Raw genomic sequence first — 20,913 nt, 5'->3', positions numbered from 1 at the left:
GATTAATGTGGTTGTTTAATATCTTTTAATAATATAAAATTAAACAAAAAGAGCTAAGATACAAAAATTATTATCAAATATTTATTATTCATAATCATTGATTGTAATATATACGTTAATCATATTAGGCAATTCCGTAGTTTTTATTTAAGAAAAGTACGAGAATATTCTTTTAAAATGTATATTATAAGTTAACATGAACCAATATATTTTTTTAAAAAATTATGAATTTCATTTTCAAAGTGGCACATCGTTACAAAACAGTGTTGTAATGTTTCTCGATTAATATACAAAGTGATAGTAGAATTACGATGGCCATGACAGCCGGCTACCCTTTGTCTATCTTGGGGTCAAAATCTCTTAAAATTTATTTGAAAAACTTTATAATAGCAAAAGTTAAAGGGCAAATCTCCAAAATAGCATCTTTCTAAGTTTATATCACAAAAATAGCACTCAAAAACTAAAATGACCAAAATAGCACATTTCTAAATTTATCCTTTGAAAAGTTTAATTTTTTTATTTTTCAAAATTTGAAATCTTATCCCCAAAACCTCATTTCTCAGATCTAAACCCTAAACCCTAAACCCTAAACCCTAAACCCTAAACTCTAAATCCTAAACTCTAAACTCTAAGCCCTAAACCCTAAACCCTAAACTCTAAACTCTAAACCCTAAACCCTAAACCCTAAACTCTAAACCCTAAACCCTAAACTCTAAACCCTAAACCCTAAACCCTAAATCCTAAACCCCACCCTTTAACTCTAAACCCTAAGTTTGTGACTTTTGATAAAACATTAAGTGCTATTTTTGTGATTTTTGACCTTGAGTGCTAGTTTGGGAACAAAAACTTGATTTAGTGCTATTTTTGTTTTTTCTCAAAAGTTAATTATAATTAAATTATATTTTTGGAACTTGTGTGTTTGGGGGTCAAAATCTTTCAACGTTTAATTGCAAATAACAATGTAATAAATAAATAAAAATATTGAAGAAAACAAATGTCACATGAAATATGAACGTCTCTTATCTTCTCCTTGCCCCATCATCATCGTCGCTTATGCGTTTAGTCTTCTAAATAATACATACAATTTATCTTCTTTTCCATTTCATTTCTCCGAGAGAACTTTTGCATTTAAAAAAAAAAGAAAATCGAGAAGGAGACTGAGGATCGTGCAGAGGAAAAGACACCCCCCACCAAGTTTTCAATTTCGAGGAGAGATACGTTTCAGTTTTGATCTTGATTCGTTCCGGGTAACCACCATTTCTTTTCTTTAATCGGTCTCTTCGTCGTTTAGATCGTTCTTGATTTGATGCATTTGCGACAGGATGGGCAGATCGGGAGATTGACCCACTTTAGGTTAAGCAAGATTGGATTTTTAATCTGGCATCTGATTCGATTTGGTTAGGGTAATCGAATCAGTAACTTAATTTGCCAAGATCATGTTTTTATGTACTAAAATGTAATAACGCTTTTGCAGAAGCTCTATACTTTTGGAGCTAAAGCAAACCCTGAAGGAAGGCTGCTCCTGTGATGTTCTTAATGGTAAATTATTGTGCACTTGTTTATGGATTTCTTATGCTTATTATTAATATCCTTGTCTGCTTCTTCTGTTTCTGTGACTGGCTCTCTCTAGGTATCCTCAAAGTCCTTGTAATTTTTGATCGAGTGCGCTTGTGTTCTATAGTCAGAGAGTTATGAATCCAATGCAAGGCCCACGGAATAGTGATGTGAATCAAGGAGATAATGAACCGGTTTATAACACAGAGATGAATCCATTAGTAGACAATGAGTTCTCAAACAGCGGTACGCCTTCAGGACGACCAACCTACGCAAGCTCGACTTCTCAAAATCATAACTGGTGGAGATTTGGGGAGTCCAGCTCAGCGTCGGGAATGGAGACGAATCACCAGCTGCCCCAAGATGGATATGCTGGGGGTTACATGAGAGATGGGCCTTCTTTCTTGCGCGGTTCAGGCGCTAACGCTATGCCACAGCATGTGAATATGAGCATGGACATGGACAGCGATGGTTACGGTGCACAGACTTCCGGGGTCGTTTTCCGTCATAGTAACTATGGGAGTTCATTAGGAAGCTCAGTTCAGGCCGCTGGAGAGAGCAGTAGTGGTCCTGCCTCTTCTTTGGGTCTTTGGGGTTCGTCCTGCAAAAGAAAGGCTCTCGAAGGAGTTCCCAGCAGCTCTTTCTCTGGTGAAACTCCTGACTTCGTTTCTCAGAACGAGAATGCAGGTCATCCTCGTTATGGTGCTTCAACACCCTCACAAACTTCTCCGAATGTTACTAGTAATCATTTTGGCCGGACAGAACCCATGTTTGGAGGAGCTAGATCGGTGGCTTCAACTAATGCTTTTCATTCCGTAAGAAACACTGACATTTCGTCAAGACCTGGCAGAAGGTTAAATCCGAGGCAGCCTCAGGAGTCTGTAGCATTCAGCATTTCACTTGGTGGAACTTCTGTGCGTCCCACTGGCTCTTTGCAACAGAATATACTATTAAACGCTCCTTCCTCTGTAGATCCTCTAGATGTGAGGTCAACAGCATTCGCTAGTGGCTCAAGCAGTGGTGAGCATCCGACAAATATAGTCCATCACCCTGCTTTGACGAGGAACATACACCAGTTTTCTTGGGATAGAGGAAGCGGTTCTTCGGGTGTTGAAATGCCACAGTGGGAAACACCAAGAAGCAATCCGGAGCAGCCCACCATGTTTGCACCTCCAACTGACATTAGAAACCCTGTGCATGATCAATCCATGTGGAGTTTCACACGTGGGAGTCCTGTAGATTCTCCGTTCGCTTCTCGAGGAGGGCCGAGTTCAGCTATTCATGGGCAGCAGCAGCCATCAAATCCCGCATGGATTCCTCCTCAGAGTGGCCCAATACATAATCCAACGAGGGCATCAGAACTATCCCCTTGGTCTTTATTTCCTAGTATTGAATCTCAATCTGCTAGTCATGGTCCCTTATTGCCCACAGGTCCTTCTCTTTCCTCAAATGAGGCTGCAATGCCATCTAGCTCTAATAGCCGGAGCCATCGCTCACGGCAAAGAAGGTCAGGGTTGTTATCTGAGAGACAGAATGAGCTTCTCCACTTGCGTCACTTAGGGAGGAGCTTAGCTGCTGACAGTGATGGAAGGAATCACCTTATCTCTGAGGTCTGTCTTCTATAAATTACTCAGCTCTTTAATGATTATTCTTAACTGCCTACAATAGCATTTGACCATTTCTTGGGGGGTGATGTTTTCTGGTGTTTTACTTTTGTGATATAATCTGGTTTTGTACTTTTGTGATCTAAGTTAATATATGAGAGCTAGAGCAGTTTGGTGCATTCTGATATGACTTAGTGCAAACCATAGTAACGTTATGGGAAATGTTTCTTGTTTTGTAAACCTCCTTTTTGTTTTTTGTTTTTGTACTTCGATAAGAGTTTTAATAGTGAGTTGTACTGTACTCTTTCCTCTTTTTGTTCGCAGATACGTCAGGTGTTGTCCGCCATGAGAAGAGGGGAAAGTTTACGTATTGAGGTATGATTTTGACACAAGTGATTCTCTTGTTTATATCAGTTTATTGGTAGTATTGTTTTCCTGAAGTGTGCGAAGGAGTCCTGCCCTGAATACACGTTTTCGCTTTATAACCTTTAAACCATAGTTTCCTGCAAACAAGTGCCTGACATCTTTGTAGCTGCAATGTATCATAGTCTTAAGTATTATAGGTCTCACATTACGAACATAGTCTTAGCCACTCGTGAGTTCCTTCTATTCCTTTCTGAAGCATTACATGTGTAGCTTACCTTCCTGTTTCTCGATTCGATAGGATTACATGGTGTTGGATCCACTTATCTTCCAGGGTATGACTGAAATGCACGATAGGCATCGGGAAATGCGCCTTGATGTCGACAACATGTCGTACGAGGTGAGTATTCAATTTCCTTTTTGACTGTTTAATCGCAATCTTCCCATTTGCCAATGTTGTCTGGGAATGAATGTAGGAGCTATTGGCACTTGGGGAACGCATAGGAGATGTGAGCACTGGACTTAGCGAAGATGTCATTCTGAAAACTATGAAACAGCACAAATGTACATCTTCTTCTCCTGAGTTGCATCAGTACATGGAGCCTTGCTGTATTTGTCAGGTAAACTAGTTATAAACTAAAGAGTATTCCTTTTCACTACTGTACATTAATCATGCATCTGTATACTCAGCTTGGCCAGAAGGCCATTCCTTACGCGACAATTACACTTAGTGAGCATAAAAGATAAGAAAAGTGGTTTTTTATTGTTTCTCTTGCATGTGGAGTGAAATAGGATACTACAGATAAGATAGGTTGGACCAGAGTTTGTTTGTTGTTTGGGAGCCTTCTGAGATTTGGAAAACTTAGTTTCTTCTGGGTCTCTACTTAATGTGTCTCTACTTAAGTCACGAACTGATGTGGAACTGTTTTTCTTGGTGCTGTTTTGACAGGAAGAATATGCAGAAGGTGATGATCTTGGGACCTTGGAATGTGGCCATGAGTTCCACAAGGACTGTATCAAGCAATGGGTCATGCTCAAGAATCTCTGCCCCATATGTAAGACCGTGGCATTAACAACGTGATGGTACTCTCATCTTAATTGCGCATCCCGGCTCCATTCATCATCCTTTCGATGCCAAAAGAAAAGAAAAAAAAAATATTTTAAAGAACTGTTCTATCTATCCCTATTCTCATATCAAATATTTAATTGTTATGCTTGCTCGTTATGTCACACTGTTAAGAGAACATTATGACAAACAAATTCATAACATATCCATGGAGAAAGAATAATTCATTAGAATCCTTTGTAATTGTTGATAGTTGATTGTTCATTTCTTAATAACATGCCTTTCAATTTCTTACACAGATTTTGTTTTTCAAATTTTCTCAAAAGTAAAAGTAGGAATGCTTAAGCTACAGATATCATGTAGAATAAAAAGTTCACATTTCTTGTTCCCAATGAGAATAATTCCCTCATAATAAGATGCTTTAAAGTTCTCACAAATGTTTTGTTTATGACAATTGAGCAGTAGAAATGCTTAAACTAGAGATATCATGCGTCTCAATTTAAGCTCTTGTTCCCAATGAGAATAATTCCTTTGTAATAGTTCACAGTTGATTTCTTAATAAGATTCTTTAAATTTCTTACAAATATTTTGTTTTTGAGAATTGAGCAGTAGAAATGCTTAGACTAGAGAAACAAAGCTTATGTATTAAACTCTTCTGTCTAAGGAAAGAGTAAAGAGCATGTACAATAAAACTCGGCCTGCTCAGGCAAAGCGCTGACATTGCTTGTTCGCAATGAGAAAGAACACTTGAAAGAAAACGCACCGTCTCATCAGAGCTGGGCTCCTCTAAATGGCATTGATGAGTTTGGTCCCTGTAACAGGATCTTCATATATGGCAACAACATCGCTGAACTTGTCAAAAAGCTGCTCCAACTGATCCATGCCCATCTTCATGTAATCCAGTGACCTCTTGTACCTTTGCTTGTATACCGCCTCAAAACAATCCATCCGCACACGACAACCATAGCTAACCATAATGTCTTGCAACTCGAACTTGAACTCTTCCAGGCTCCTCTCGCTTTGAACCGAACCAGTATCAGAGAGTTCATCAGATGAGACTCCTCCATTGGTAGCGACGGTGATATCTTTGCCTTTATTATCTCTCCTCAGTAGAACCACAGGCGGAGGAGAAGGAGGGGAGACACGGCTCGTTCTGGAGCTCCGAAGATAAACAAACCTCTTGTTGCCTTTACCATCCACTGCAATCACATCACCCATCTTCTTGAAAAGATCCACAAGCTTAGGCGAACCATAATCCGCTACAAAAAGGGGTTTACTAAAATTCCTTTGGTACTCGGAAGGAACACGCATGAGAGGCATACACCCACCCGAAAGCTCCAAAAGCTTCACTAGCTGTCCCTTCAAACCATTCAAATCTCCAGGCGCTACCCACATGGTTGACTCAAGGTGACCAGGAGGAGGATAACAAGACGGCATCATGCTGCTACTGCTACTACACTCATTCTGAAACTGAGAAACCATCAAAGACGAAGCTTCTCTACTATAAAAACTCTGAGACACACCTCTATAAAGAATCGTCTCATCTTCATTCACCGCCCCATCAAGATTATTACTACCACATCCCATCAGATAGGTCCCAACACGAGGCCTCGGTAACGGCACAAACCCTTCACCGTGAACAATACTTTGCCAATCCCAAACAAACTTACCAGCACTAGTCAAAGCCGGGTTAACGTACACACCCGAAGGTATAATAACAACCACATTGTACCCACGCTGGCCAAGCACGTGAAGCGCGGGAGCGAAATCAACATCTCCAGTTATGATAACGATAGTGGAAGGAGGAGGATGGTCAAGCACGAACAAGAACATGTCGAGCAGGATAGCTTTATCAGCTGCGTCTTTCCTGCCGTTTGGTACATCGACGAGTTTGACACCTGTCCTTTGACAGCCTTCTCTGACACGGCGAGGGAAGGCGTTGAAGTCGCCGAAGGCTGAGAAGACGACCACCGAGCCGGAGACCACTGGATGGAGCTGTATAGCGGTTCGGATGTTACTGGCTACGTCTTCGGGACGTACGTCGCTGGGGACGGGACAGTTTTCGATGTCCCAGAGGACTGCTAGAGGAGCTTCGCGTCTCTGTGTTGCAGCCATTAGGTTGAAATCGCTTGCAAAGGAATCAACGGAGACGATCGCTGTTTCTGTTGGTGACATAGCTTTTTGTATCATCATCAATGGCTGCCTTCTATTAACAAACAAACAAACTACTCGATTAGGTTTGGTTTTAGCTAGGGATGAAAGTTTTTCTTCAGCGTAATTAGAGAAATTGAGATGAAGATTAAGCAGATCGAAAGCATAGTACCTGATGCACAGAGACGGATCTTGAAGATGAGAGAGAGATTTCACGATTCTGCAGAATCTCAAGGGAAAGATGATATTTCTTCTCCGGCTGAAAAAGGAAATTAAAATGGTTTGGGAGCTTTCACCGACTCTCTTTCTAAGGTTTCTCTTTCGTGGGCTTATGTAGTACCTTAAAAGCCCATTTCCGCCATTTTCTATCTTCTTTGAAAACTTTTGTTTTTGTTCGTAAAACTTAGGATTTAGAATCACTAAGTTCTTAGTAGGGGTTATTGGTTGTTGTATTTTAATGGATTTGAAAATCCGAACTAAATCTAGTGTTATTGGTTATATGATTTTCAAATCTGTATTAAAATCATGTGTTATTGGTTTAATGATTTATAAATTTTGTATCAAATCAAGTGTTATTCAATCGCACGGATTTACTAATATATTTGATTTTATAATGGATTTGAATGGATTTGTTTGGATTTTTTAGTTAAGAATACAAAGACTCAAATCCGAGGGAAAACCTTTGGATTTGCATATTTTACTTGGATTTATAAATACTATATGGATTTCTAAATCAATCAAAATATATAAACCAATAACACCTCCTTATTTTATTAATTATAAAGTGTACCCTTTATATAGAGAATTACAAAATAGATAAAAGCAAAGATTACAAATCATAAACACAAAGAGAAAAGAAAAAAGGAAAACAAGGTGTAGCCGCCTCTCTCTCTTTGGCCGACTCTCTCTCCTCTCTCTCTCTCTTGCGGATTGGGCCGGTTATGGACATCCATCACATGATTTATAACACTCCCCCTTGGATGCCATAACCATACAGAGTTCGTAATACGCTTTGGATGTTGCCTCATTAAAACCTTATCAGAAAAACCCAGTGGGACAAAACTGTGATGAAGGAAAAAGAGTACAACACGTACTACTCCCCCTGATGTGAACTTCAGTGAAGATCTTTCAGTCGACGCATCCCAATCTGATGCGTGAGCTTCCTGAATGTAGAAATCAGGAGTGACTTAGTGAATAGGTCAGCTGAATTGTCGCTGGACCGTATCTGGACGACATGGACCCCGCCGGCTTTCTGAAAGCTCGTGCGTGAAGAAGAACTTAGGCAATATGTGCTTCATCCTGTCTCCTTTGATGTAGCCGTCCTTGAGCTGAGCAATGCACGCAGCATTGTCCTCATACATCACGGTTGGCTCCTTGCTCTCGGACATCCCACAATCAGCTCGGACATGTTGGGTCATCGACCTCAACCAAACACACTCGCGGCTGGCCTCATGTATGGCCAAGATTTCCTAATGATTAGATGATGTGGCCGCGATGGTTTGTTTCATGGAACGCCATGATATGGCCGTACCTCCATGTGTAAAGACATATCCTGTCTGTGATCGAGCATGATGTGGATCTGATAGATAGTCTGCATCAGCAAAGCCAACTAAACCATCTTTGTTATGGTTAGTATAAAATAGACCCAAGTCTTTCGTTCCTTCCAGGTAACAAAGAACATGTTTGATCCCATTCCAGTGCCTCTGGGTCGGACAAGAGCTAAACCTAGATAGTAGGTTCACGGCAAAGCTTATATCAGGCCATGTGTGAGTTGCCAAATACATTAAAGCTCCTATGGCACTGAGATATGGCATTTCGGGACCTAGGACATCTTCATCGTCCATTTTGGGATGAAATGGATCAATGTCCAGACCGAGAGATCTCACGACCATGGGACTGGTCAGAGGATGGCAATTGGCCATATTGAATCTCTTGAGTACCTTTTCTGTATATGCCATTTGATGCACAAGGATTCCATCATTTATGTACTCAAGTCGTAATCCCAAACAGAATTTCGTTTTCCCGAGATCTTTCATCTCGAATTCTTTCTTAAGGTATTCAACCGTTTGGGAAATCCCTCCAGAGGTTCCTAGGATATTCAGATCATCAACATATACTGCTATGATCACGAATCCTTTGTTTTCGAATTTCTTAATGAAAATACATGGACTGATAGGGTCATTTCTATATCCCTTTTTCACTAGGTACTCACTTAGTCTATTGTACCACATTCGACCTGATTGTTTCAGTCCATAAAGAGATTTATTCAACTTAATACAATGTTGTTCTCGATAACTGTCTTTGTTTTTCAATTCGATACCTTCTGAGACTTTCATGTAAATTTCATTATCCAGTGGACCATATAGGTATGCGGTTACAACATCCATTAACCGTAAATCTAGACCTTCTCTCACGGCCAGACTTATTAAAAATCTGAAGGTCGTAGCATCCACCACAGGGGAGTATGTCTCCTCATAGTCTATTCCTGGTCTCTGTGAGAATCCTTGTGCAACAAGCCGGGCTTTATACCTCACGACTTCACCATTCTCATTTCTCTTTCTCACAAAGACCCATTTGTATCCAACTGGTTTGATATCATGAGGTGTCCGGATTATTGGACCAAATACACCTCTTTTTCTCAATGATTCTAACTCCATGTTTATGGCTTCTTTCCACTTAAGCCAATCTGGTCGTTGCATGCATTCATATATAGACGTGGGTTCATGATCCTCATTATCTATAAGTTCAAGTGCTACTTCATAAGCAAATATATCATCCATGTCGACATGTTTTCTGTTCCATCGTTTCCCAGACAAGACATAGTTTATTGAGATCTCATTATTTTCTGGACCATCAGTACCATGAAGCTTGGCGTCCCAAGCAACATTGTTAGGCACATCAGGGCCGGCCACATTAATGGCATCAGGTCCGGCTATGTCTAAAACCGGAAGGTCGGGTGCGGCCAAATCACGGGCTGGATCGGCCACGACCATGTTTGGTATCTTATCAACCTCGGTTTCATTTTCTGCACCTTTCTTTGTTTTCCGAGGGTTCTTATCTTTGTAACCTATTGGTCTACCACGTTTCACACGTTGCCTAGACACCGTAGCAACTTGATTGTGTCCCTCTTGAACATCAATTTTTATTGGTGCATTAGCAGCTGGTATGTATGACTTAGTCACACTTTTCGGGCCATCAAAGGAATCTGGCAATTGATTAGCTAGCTTTTGTAAATGTATGATCTTTTGAACTTCTAGATCACATTCTTGAGTTCGAGGATCTTGCCAAGATATGGATGTTTGATTCCATGAAATTTCTTTTACCATTTTACTGCTATCTCCCCCTAATGTTGGATGTTTGGATTCATTGAAATGATAATCCGCGTATCTGGCCTTAAACAAATCACCCGTAGTTGGCTCAAGATACTTTATAATGGTGGGAGAATCAAATACAACATATATCTTCATCCTCCTTTGAGGTCCCATCTTTGTTCTCTGTGGTGGAGCAATTGGAACATAAACGGCACAGCCAAATGTCTTAAGATGGGAAATGTCTGGCTCATGACCCGTAAGTAATTGTGATGGGGAATATTTGTGTTCACTAGATGGCCTGATGCGTATGAGCTCGGCTGCGTGAAGGACGGCGTGTCCCCATGCAGAAACCAGCAGCTTTGATTTAATAAGCAACGGTCTAGCAATGAGCTGTATGTGTTTTATAAATGATTCGGCTAAGCCGTTCTGTGTATGTACAAGTTCCACGGAGTGTTCCACAGTTACCCCCATGGACATACAGTAATCATTAAACGCTTGGGAAATGAACTCACCAGCATTGTCAAGACGTATAGTCTTTGAAGGAAAATCTGGAAAATGAGCTCGTAATCGAATTATCTGAGCAAGTAACCTGGCAAATGCCAAGTTTCTGGTCGAGAGGAGACAAACATGCGACCATCTAGTGGACGCATCAATGAGGACCATGAAATATCGAAATGTCCCACTAGGTGGGTGAATTGGTCCACAGATGTCTCCTTGAATTCTTTCCAGAAAGTTTATCATTTCCTTAGTGACTTTAACTGGTGATGGCCTAGAAATGAGTTTCCCTTGGGAACAAGCAACACAAGATAGGTTCTTAGGGATAATTCATTTCTCTTTAAGGGAATGGCCGTTAGTGTTCAGGATTAGTTTACACATCATGGTCGAACCGGGATGGCCAAGCCGGTCGTGCCATAGATTGAAATTGTCGATTGCCTCTTTATTAAAAGTGGCATTGGCCTCGATCATACTGACTTTAGCATGGTAAAGACCAGTAGATAGTGCGGGTATGGATTCTAAAACTTTCTTATTGCCATGGACGATTTCAATGATCTGAAGGGATTCTTTGTTTCCTTCGCCCGTGGTTTCAATATGAAAGCCATTCATTCGAATGTCTTTAAAGCTTAATAGACTTCTCTTAGATTTGGGTGAATACAAGGCATCTGATATCTCAAGATGTGTACCCATAGGCAACATGATATTGGCCTGGCCGTGACCCTCTATGAGACTAGCTATACCCGCAATGGTGGAGATATTGGCGTTTTTCAGAGTTAGGTTTATGAAGTATCTCTTATCTTTTAAGATCGTGTGGCTTGACCCACTGTCCACAACGAGTACATCCTTGTTATCGTTCATTTCTAAAACAAGATTCACAAGGATGCTACTTAGATACTTCATAAAAACATTCATTTATTATTAAGTTTTAAGAAAACAAGTTTAAATAAATGACAACATAGAAATGAAAAACACCAAATCAAAGAACACCAAGATTTAGATTACAATATCGAAATCAATCTTCAGTCTTCAAGACAATCTGAAGTTTCATAATCCATAAGATCGTCCTTTTCATGATCGAAGTCACGTTCATCATCTTGGTAAGTCATATGGGCTTCGGGATTCTTCACTTTCAAACTCTCTTGATAGAGGTCAACTAAATGCTTGGGAGTCCTACAAGTCTTAGCCCAATGATTGCTCATACCACATCTATGGCACACGGATTTCTCTGATTTGGTAGAGTGTTGGGGTTTGAATGGAGATCCACGGCCGCGACCATGACCTCTTCCAAATGAGCCACGGTCACGCCCATGGTCTCGACCATGTTGATTTCCTCGCCCGCGGCCAAAGGAGCTTCGGCCACGGCCACGTCTGTTTCTATTTCCTCGACCACGGCTATGATTGCCGTTTCCTTGGACATAGTGGGACTCTTTATTGTACTCTGTCGTGTGTGCTTCAGGTAGTGGAGCTGATCCAAGAGGTCTCATCTGACTGTTTCTCATCAATAATTCATTGTTCTGCTCAGCGAGCAAGAGACAAGAAATAAGATTAGCATAGGTCTTGAAACCTTTCTCACGGTACTGTTGTTGTAACAGCACATTGCTTGTGTGGAAAGTGGAAAAGGTTTTCTCAAGCATATCCTGATCCGTAATACTTTCACCACACAGTTTCAATTTTGAAACAATCTTAAACAGTGCAAAGTTATACTCGTCCACAGACTTATAGTCCTGGATTCTGAGATTCGTCCAATCAAACCGAGCTTTTGGTAAGATCACCATTCTCTGGTGATCATATCTCCATTTCAATTTTGTCCAAAGATCTAGTGGATTCTCAATGGTTAGATACTGATCCTTGAGACTCTCAACTACATGATGACGAATGATCAAGATGGCTCTATAACGATCTTTCTCATTGGCATTATTGTTCTCGGTGATACATTCACCGAGACCCTTCGATTTCAGGATGATCTTAGCATCAAGCGCCCATTGAAGGTAATTATCTCCAGATAGATTTAGGGCAGCAAAATCAAGGTTGTTGATTTTCGACATCTGAAATCATAGATTAATATTTTTAGATCTTTTAGGAATAGTTTCAATGTTTTAAACGAACATGTTTTAAGTTTAAACAATCAATCAAGCCTCACGGCCATGATCTATGCCTCACGGAAAAGTTAAGCCACACAGCTATGTATGCAAGGTAAGCCACACGGCTATGAATGCAATCAGTTCAATCTTATACATTTAGCTTATCATGTAATTGCAATCCTAACATACATTGTTTCTATCAGTTCATACGATGCAATCAATACAAACAAAATTCTCGGCCAAGCAAAAGAACAAGCCACACGGCTACTTGATTTTAATTCAACACCATTCCTAGAATAATGTTCTAAGTGTAATTTGCAATCAATCAATTGTGATCAAATTAGGGTATGAATGCAACAAGGCCACACAACCATGAGGTATGATCTAGAACAATTAACCAAGCATGTAGTTTCAGATTCAATTTTAAAACAATCTTAGAAACAGTTCTAGGTGATCAAATCAATCAATCAATATTCAAATTTAAACAATCAAAACCGATTTTTCAAATTAGGGTTTTTAGGGTTTCGATTTGATCTTAGATCAAAGGGGTTTGATTTGAGATTCAAAAACCATTAAGGCTTTGATTTTAATTGATCAATAGATCAATCTCGATTTTAGGGTTTGGGGATCGAACTTTTAGAGCTTCGATTTACTCATTAGGGTTTGATCTATTTTCCTATGGCTTTTATCATAGAGATTATGTTTTATGGTTTCATTCTTTACAAACAATCCAAATTCGATTCATATGTTCTTAGAATTCGAATTACCTTTAGATTAGTTGTTTGATGAACCGGACCACCAAAGAATGAACCTCGAGCTGGACAGGAACGTGACGCGAGCTGGCTGATCGGAGACGCGAGATGTTTGCTGTCTGATCGCGAGCGGCTCTGATGCGAACGGGACGCTTGCTGTTCGGGATCGCGAGCTGTCCTGGTCAAGGGCTGAGGCTGAGTTCGTCTATGATCAGGAACGCCTTGGGGCTGGAGCTGATCGGATGAAGCTGAGACGGGAACGCTTGCAGGAACAAGAGACGCGATCGGGTTAGGGTTAGACGCGATCGGATTAGGGTTCTTAGGATCGCCGGCTTAGGGTTAGGGTTTTTAGGGTTTATCGATTTTGGTTTTGGCTCAGGGTGTTTTAGAGTTTCGTGCTGATAATGTGTTGTAAAACTTAAGATTTAGAATCAGTAAGTTCTTATTTTATTAATTATAAAGTGTGCCCTTTATATAGGGAATTACAAGATAGATAAAAGGAAAGATTACAAATCATAAACACAAAGGGAAAAGGAAAAAGAAAACAAGGTGTAGCCGCCTCTCTCTCTTTGGCCGACTCTCTCTCCTCTCTCTCTCTCTTGCGGATTGGGCTTCTAATGGATTGGACCGGTTATGGACATCCATCACATGATTTATAACATTTTTTTCTTTTTTTAGTCAACCAAAAAACATTTTCTTCTTTCCAACCCATTAATCTTTTAAATATCTATCTACTAGAGGGTCGATCTATGCTTCACGCGAGATGTCGTCTTTTTTCTTATGTGGGATGACTATTTATTTGAGGTTAAAGGTCTGAGAAATTTGTATACGTGATATTTGAGGTTAAAGATTCATGCTAAAGATCAATATCTAAAGACTCTATGTTTATTCTTTTAAACTTGAAGCATTCAAACCCTTTTGAGCATGTTAAGCTCTGTTTACAACATTAAAAATATTGACCATGCACTTTAATTCTAGAAGTTCATGAAAGAAAAATCGAGTTAGTATTACAAGTAATAAAAAACACCAAACAGTTTACAGAGAGAGGTCACTGAATCAGTCAACATGCGAAACAATATGTTCTTTAGTTACAATACCTATAAGAACGCTCCCATGGAAATCAAAATAGTTTGAAGGTTTAGCATGTCCTTTCTCAGCAACCTTGACACATTGTTATATTGACTCATCATCAAAACCACAAACACACAAAAAAGGTGAGTGAATTCATTCAAAATCATACCAAGTGTTTCGCCTCTATGGCATGAGCCTTAGCCTTTGTCTGTCTCATGCCATGGGCTTGTTTTAATGGTCATCGATATACTTCTTAGTTGCAGCAAGTTTCTCCATTTTTGAACTCGAAATCAACCCTTCATCCTCCTCCACAGCCTCTGACATCGGATATGGTGTCATATTCTCTACCACCTGCTCTTCGTAATCCTGTTCACAATTCTTCTTCTTTTTATCTCTAAAGAACAAAAAAATGTTTCTTTTTATCCTCCACTTGAAATTGATTCATTTTTATCGTCGTTGACGGATCAACGTTCCGCCGTTATGTCATCTCCACTTTCATAGTCTTTCCTATTCAAAGGTGATTTAAATTTGCCGATGAATTTGTAATTTTGGGCTTACTCATGGTATTTATTTTAGGTCAAACTTTAAACTTTGTAATTTTTATGTTTTGTTTTATTTATTAGATTTTATGATTTAACTAAAATAAATGATTTTTATATGTACAACATGTTAAAACAGATTTTCAGTATAACTTGAAGTTAAATAATATTTATTTACCAAAATTAAAAAAATTACCTTGAAAATATGAACATGTAAATATAATACTACTCCCAAATTTAGTAATCCTATTAGTTTTAATAAATTATGTTCCTTTTTGTTTATAATATATAATGACAAATAATCTCTTACATTTCTTTTATGTACACTTGAATTGCTTAAAAATAAAAACAGTTATATTTATTTCTAACTTATTTATATCATTAAATTATGAAATTAATATAAAAATGAATTGAAATACATATATGGATGATGATGGTTTTATTCTTTGGGAAATTTCATGTTTACCACTTTCATGATACCACTTTTCATCTTTACCACTACTAAAAGGACATTTTCCAAAATATTTTCTTCATTAAGTGGCAAAAGACTATTTATACCATTGTTCTCTATATATACAATAAATCATTATTTAAATAAATAAAATAAAAAAATAATGATTTTTTATATATTTTCGAATTATACTTTTTCAAATTCGAAATTTTTTATAAAATTTTTTTTTTGAATTTTTTTTTTCGAATTTTTTTTTTTTTTCAAATTTTCCTTTTGAAAATCGAAAATTATGTTTGAAACTAATTTTTTAATTTAAAAAAAAAAGAATTAAGTATTTATTTATATATTTATTAGAATCCTAAATTTCATATTCCAAAAACCTTACTCCACCCTTGAACTCTAAACTCTAAGTCTAGATTAGTTAACCCTAGGAGTATAAGTGTCTTAAAAGTGAGGATAAAAATGATTAGTGTATACATGAAAAGTAGTACTATGAATGTGGTATTTGTGGCAATTTCCATTTATTCTTTGTTTAATAATTGTTTATATTGTGAAATTTATTAGTTATTACACAAAATAGCAGATTATCAAATTGAAAATTTCTTTTTAATAAATGCCCCATATGGAGTGGATGAAACAAAGCATACCCCAAAAAAGTATAAAATGCACAACCGGTTTTGGTATACACATTCTACTACTACCAAATACACTGAATTTAGTTATTTTTTATTTTTTTATTTTTTTTCTCTAAGAAAAAAGATAGTTAACATGAGATAAAAAAAAAAAAAAAGTGCAAAAACAAATATTCATAGCAGAATAATACTCTTTTTTTTTATTTTTAACACTGGGTTTGAATATCAAAATAAAGAATTACAAAATGTTGAGAACGTTCTCCACGTGCTGAGAAATCCAAAAATGAACTAACTCTAAAAGAGAATATGAGAAAACACATAAAGAGTGAATGCTAGAAAGTAACATCAGTAGATGCCATACGATAGCTTTACAATAAGGAACAAGCATATAAAGACCACTCCAAACCAAGAGCCAGCATCGCTTAAAACTATTCAGCACCGTCAGGCCATAGTTTGAGACTGCTTCTTTCTTGAGCTCCAACACCAGCATAGAAACCTGAGAAGACTTGCGTTTACGGTCATAACCGAAGTTGAAATCATCTCTATAGTGAGAAACAACACTAAGAACCATTTGCTTCCATTTCGATAATAGTATGAAGCGATCGAAGTCCACCTTACGACTTCCCATGATAAGTAAACATAAACCAAATTTCCAAACAATTGGACTAGAGCCGGAGAAACTCAACCAAAACTTACGATTCGCAACAATCAACATCATGACTGAACCGTTGCCACCAAGATTAAGATAAAGCAATCCAAATCAACCAAAGAGACAAATCGATGTAAACAAGAAGCTGGATTTGTAATCTCGACCTAGTCATCAATCCAAGCCATGTCTGAATCACAATTGGCTCTTCGAACATCTGAGCCTCACAAAAGGTGAAACTTTTATGAGTGGAGACGCAAACCTTCAGCACCTCCTCACCCAGCCATCCAAACCGCCACATCTTAGTAGCCATCAGCCAAAAACAAACACACCACTCCCAGCAGCTACATCGTACCATCCGCGACCTGTACATCTTGCGCCAGACGCAACACACAGTTCAACTCTGAGACAAAGCTCGAAACTTGAACATGACAATCCATCAAAACCTAAAATCAGAGCACAAGAACTAAAAGACACATGAACCCACCCTCTCACGACGCCGGCAATGAGAACCGGACACCGGAGAGGGCAGATCTGAAAGCTTCAGAGAAAGTCTCCCTTGGCGGCTAGGTTAAACGAAAATTTTGATCCAAGCTCTAATTGAATAATACTCTATTGCCACCTTCTTAAAACATCGAATAATTGGTCACCGGATGGAAACGAACATTCTCTTCTGGATCTCATAGGAGATTGTATATATATATTGCTTCTTCTTGAATTGGACTTCCTGAGGAAATGCAAAAAATAACATCGTGAAAATTGGATCTTTTTAAGGATTTGGGTTTAACTAAGCACAAAAAATACTTTGGAACCAAAAACCCGATTAAGATCTGTTCAATGAATCAATTACATGAATTATGAATCCTAAGAAAACCCAATATTATATTGGATTTAACTGGTTTTTAGAAATGTTACTAACCCGAACCGAATCCGAACCAAATTTTATATATACCCGAATAGGACTGAAATTCGTAAACCTGAAAACCCATTTAAACGGGTACCAAAACCCGATTAATTGAACCCAAACCAAAACACGATTGGTTTCCCGAATACCCACCTTAGGTTCTAGTGTGCTGAGATGGCTCATATAAAGACAACATCTTTCTACTATATATATTTGGATATTTTATCTATATTATTAAAATAGATGTACAAAACAAAACTTCTCCATTTTAAGTGTTTTACTAAAAATTTTCCATTCCTTTTTGAACCAATTCTAACAATTTCATTTACTGTATTTACCATAATAATTTTACATATTTATGAACTCTCTTTTCGTATGTTTTATTAAACCTCTTTACATCATAATACAATTACTTTTCCGTAAATTATGTGTCTCATTTTCAATATTTTTTTTTAAATTTTAATATTTGTTATATATAAAGACATATAAATGTTAAATTAATAATACAATTTGTGAAAATATATATAACTATAATAAGGCTTTTTGGGTTATTCTCTCGAATCAACTAAATTAATTGGTTAACCTACTTTATTTTCAGAAATATAAAGTTTTATTCATTTAAAGTGTAAAATATAAATAGTCAATTTATATAATATATAAATAAAATATAAATTAATCTGTTAATATATAATTTTACGTACATTTTCATATAAACCCAATACGATAAATATATGATAAGAAATGTAAGTAATACAATTGATGGGTCAAAAAAAAAACTCAATATATATTATAAACTTAATGTGTTTAGAAATATCATATTTAAAATTATTTAATAAGGATAAACGTTAAAAATATATTCCGTCATTTATACAAACCAAATATTTATTTATAAAGTTTTAAAAAAATAATCGCACAGATATGAGAATCATGCTCTAGTTAATTTTTAAATAATTAGAATACTAGAAGCTTGACAAACAATAAATTCTTCCATCTCTCATCTTTTGCCCTTAACTTTTATTACGTTTCTTTATTTTAGTTCATGAGCTCATAAAAATCCAGCCAATGGACATGCCGCCGTCAGAGTATTCTCCTCCATTCATCTTATTTTTACCAGACTCTTTAACTTCATCACTTTTTCGGTTTTAGAGATCTAAAATTATTATGAATATTTAGAAAGTTTGATTTGATTTTGGTTTGTTTTTTTCTATTTTGGTATGGTTGGGTTCTTCGGTTTCAGATAAATTTAATAATTTTAACATTAATAGAATAATCAAAATAAATTTGATTTGGTCCCTTAAACTTCTTAAATGATTGAGATTCTTTAGCTATTTCATAGGATAATTTTTACATATTTGGTAGAGCATGAATCTTTTTATCTGCTTTTTATTTATGATTATATTAAAATATATGTAGGGAAGAATCCTAAGTTTTCTAATTTATCTTTGTTGTATCTATTATTTTTGTAAACTATCTTCATGATTATTTATTATTTTATTCAATATTGTTCAGCGAGACCCGGATAGTGTCTTCAAGCAAGTCCTCATGAGTATATTCCAGCATTTGTATCGGAAATTACTTTTAGAAGTCAGACACTCTAGATAAATTTGACGTTTCAAAAACTTAGTTTTTGTTTACAAATTTAGTAAAATTAGAAAATGGTATTTGTAACGTATTATTTAATTTAATTTTTATACTTGAACTAAAAGCTTACAGCATGATACGGATTAAAGTCTAGTAATACATAATTGGTATTATAAGCAAAAGTATGTATTAATAAATAAATTATCCTAGTAAATAATCTTTTATTTTCACTTTTTAAAATATCTTAAAAATAAAATACTCAAAAAACTTCAATGATAAAAACTTTTGTGCCAGAATAAAAGAGAGACGAGATAGAATAAAAGAGAGACGAGAAAAGTATTGCCGGCCGGCGGAGTGGGCTTCCACAGCCACCGTCGGTCCGGTTTGTTTTCTGTTTAAGCCTTCCTCTTCTCTCGTTTTAGTTTTGTTTGTAATTTTCGGTGGTTCTCTGGTTTCGGAAGGTGGAGGCTTTGACAGCTCCGTCGCCGCCGGCTTTGTTTCCGAGAGGTAGAGGCTTCCACAGCTCTGCCATCGTCGGCTTTTGTTTCCGGGAGGCGGTGGCTTTGTCAGTACCGCTGTTGTCGGCTTGTGTTCCCGGGGGGTGGTAGCTCCTTTAGTATCGCCTTCTCCGGTTTTGTTTCTTTGGCTCCCGGTTTTTATTCCTTTTCTTCTCGATCTATGAGTCTGCACTTCAAAGCTTCTCTGCCTCTTGATCTATCATCTGAAACCGCTGCATGGATGTCGGAGGTAATGGATTGATTGTAGGCGTTTATTTGTTCGAGTGATATCATAGATCTGTGTTGGTGTGTGGTGAACCGTTTGGCTTGGGTTTCAGACGAGATCTCGATGTGTTAGATCGATGGATGCTCTCCGATGAAGGTTCTCGAGCGGTGAAGGTCGCACAGTCTCGATCTGGTGGTGTGCGACGCCGTTGACGTCGGTTAGCTTGGGGAGACTAGGGTTTCCAGCTTCTGGGCTGTGGGGTTTGGACTTTAGACCCGTATGTGGTTTTTTCTAGTTGGGCCGGATGTTTGGGCTTCTTATTGTAATGTTTTCGGATGAGCTTTGATCCTTAATATTAAATATTCAGAGGAAAAAAAAAAATTGGGCTTTGTGCAAATAGACTTCAACGTAAAACGAATGTAAGGCTGGCTCGGGAAGAGGACTGGCCAACATAAATCTGTAACATTAACAACGGTTCCACAACATGCTTTCTTGAGCCCACCGAATCCGAAATGAAAATGAAAAAATTCGCGTAGATGTTGGCGGCATCCTTCTGTAATGTTCCTAAATGCGTTTTGACACCCTTGAGGATCTGTCGGCTGAGCATTCGGATATGACAAAGTCATTGCGAAAACAAGAACCATAATAAAAAAAGCAGTTCTCATCATCCTAGATTCCTTTTGATTAAGCAAATCAGAAATCAAAAGAATTTAGTTGATAGAGCCAATTTATACTTGTTTTATACAATCTTTTTTAATGGAATGTCTAGATATGGGTTTAGCCAAATAGGTAGTCTTTTTATTTGTAGATTGAGTATATTTGACCTGTTCATGTAGATAAATAAATATGACCACGTTAGAGTTAGAGAAATTCTTGGGTTCACCCCCTAGGGTGAACCTCTAGGTTCACCAACCAATAGTGATTGAGTATTTGATATTTGATATCTTTTAAAAAAGGAAATAAAATTGAATATCCAAATTAGATTATAT

At 37.5% G+C, this 20,913-nt stretch overlaps 2 protein-coding genes and 1 long non-coding RNA gene across 5 annotated transcripts; 2 read left to right on the top strand and 1 right to left on the bottom strand.

Annotated features, from left to right (window-relative positions):
* Positions 1 to 1,039: 1,039 nt before the first annotated feature.
* LOC106445641 (E3 ubiquitin-protein ligase MBR1) lies at positions 1,040 to 4,881 on the top strand. 3 transcript variants are annotated; one of them, XM_013887228.3, is made up of 8 exons: positions 1,040 to 1,247; positions 1,322 to 1,397; positions 1,475 to 1,539; positions 1,631 to 3,164; positions 3,483 to 3,533; positions 3,823 to 3,921; positions 3,998 to 4,141; positions 4,471 to 4,881. In XM_013887228.3, the coding sequence occupies exons 4-8, from the start codon at positions 1,692 to 1,694 to the stop codon at positions 4,600 to 4,602; spliced, it is 1,899 nt and encodes a 632-aa protein (XP_013742682.1). In that variant the 5' UTR covers positions 1,040 to 1,247; positions 1,322 to 1,397; positions 1,475 to 1,539; positions 1,631 to 1,691; the 3' UTR covers positions 4,603 to 4,881. The 3 variants fall into 3 exon arrangements, with proteins under 3 accessions (XP_013742682.1, XP_013742681.1, XP_022561832.1); XM_013887227.3 differs by having other exon boundaries at positions 1,322 to 1,403; XM_022706111.2 differs by lacking the exon at positions 1,322 to 1,397 and having other exon boundaries at positions 1,139 to 1,247.
* A 232-nt stretch (positions 4,882 to 5,113) lies between these two features.
* On the bottom strand, positions 5,114 to 7,053 carry LOC125589588. Its single transcript, XM_048761867.1, has 2 exons — positions 6,911 to 7,053; positions 5,114 to 6,793 (listed from the first exon to the last, which is right to left on the bottom strand). Exon 2 carries the CDS (start codon positions 6,778 to 6,780, stop codon positions 5,374 to 5,376), a length of 1,407 nt encoding a protein of 468 aa, XP_048617824.1. The 5' UTR covers positions 6,781 to 6,793; positions 6,911 to 7,053; the 3' UTR covers positions 5,114 to 5,373.
* Positions 7,054 to 16,282: 9,229 nt separating this feature from the next.
* On the top strand, positions 16,283 to 20,305 carry LOC125590725. The gene is made up of 2 exons (XR_007326729.1): positions 16,283 to 19,948; positions 20,037 to 20,305. It is a non-coding gene; the product is annotated as an uncharacterized LOC125590725 (long non-coding RNA).
* The last annotated feature ends 608 nt before the right edge of the window (positions 20,306 to 20,913 follow it).

Source organism: Brassica napus, chromosome C7, assembly GCF_020379485.1.
Source record: "Brassica napus cultivar Da-Ae chromosome C7, Da-Ae, whole genome shotgun sequence".
NCBI lineage: Eukaryota > Viridiplantae > Streptophyta > Magnoliopsida > Brassicales > Brassicaceae > Brassica > Brassica napus.
The sequence above is the reverse complement of the archived record's forward strand: the minus strand, read 5'-3'. Positions and strand labels throughout refer to the sequence as shown.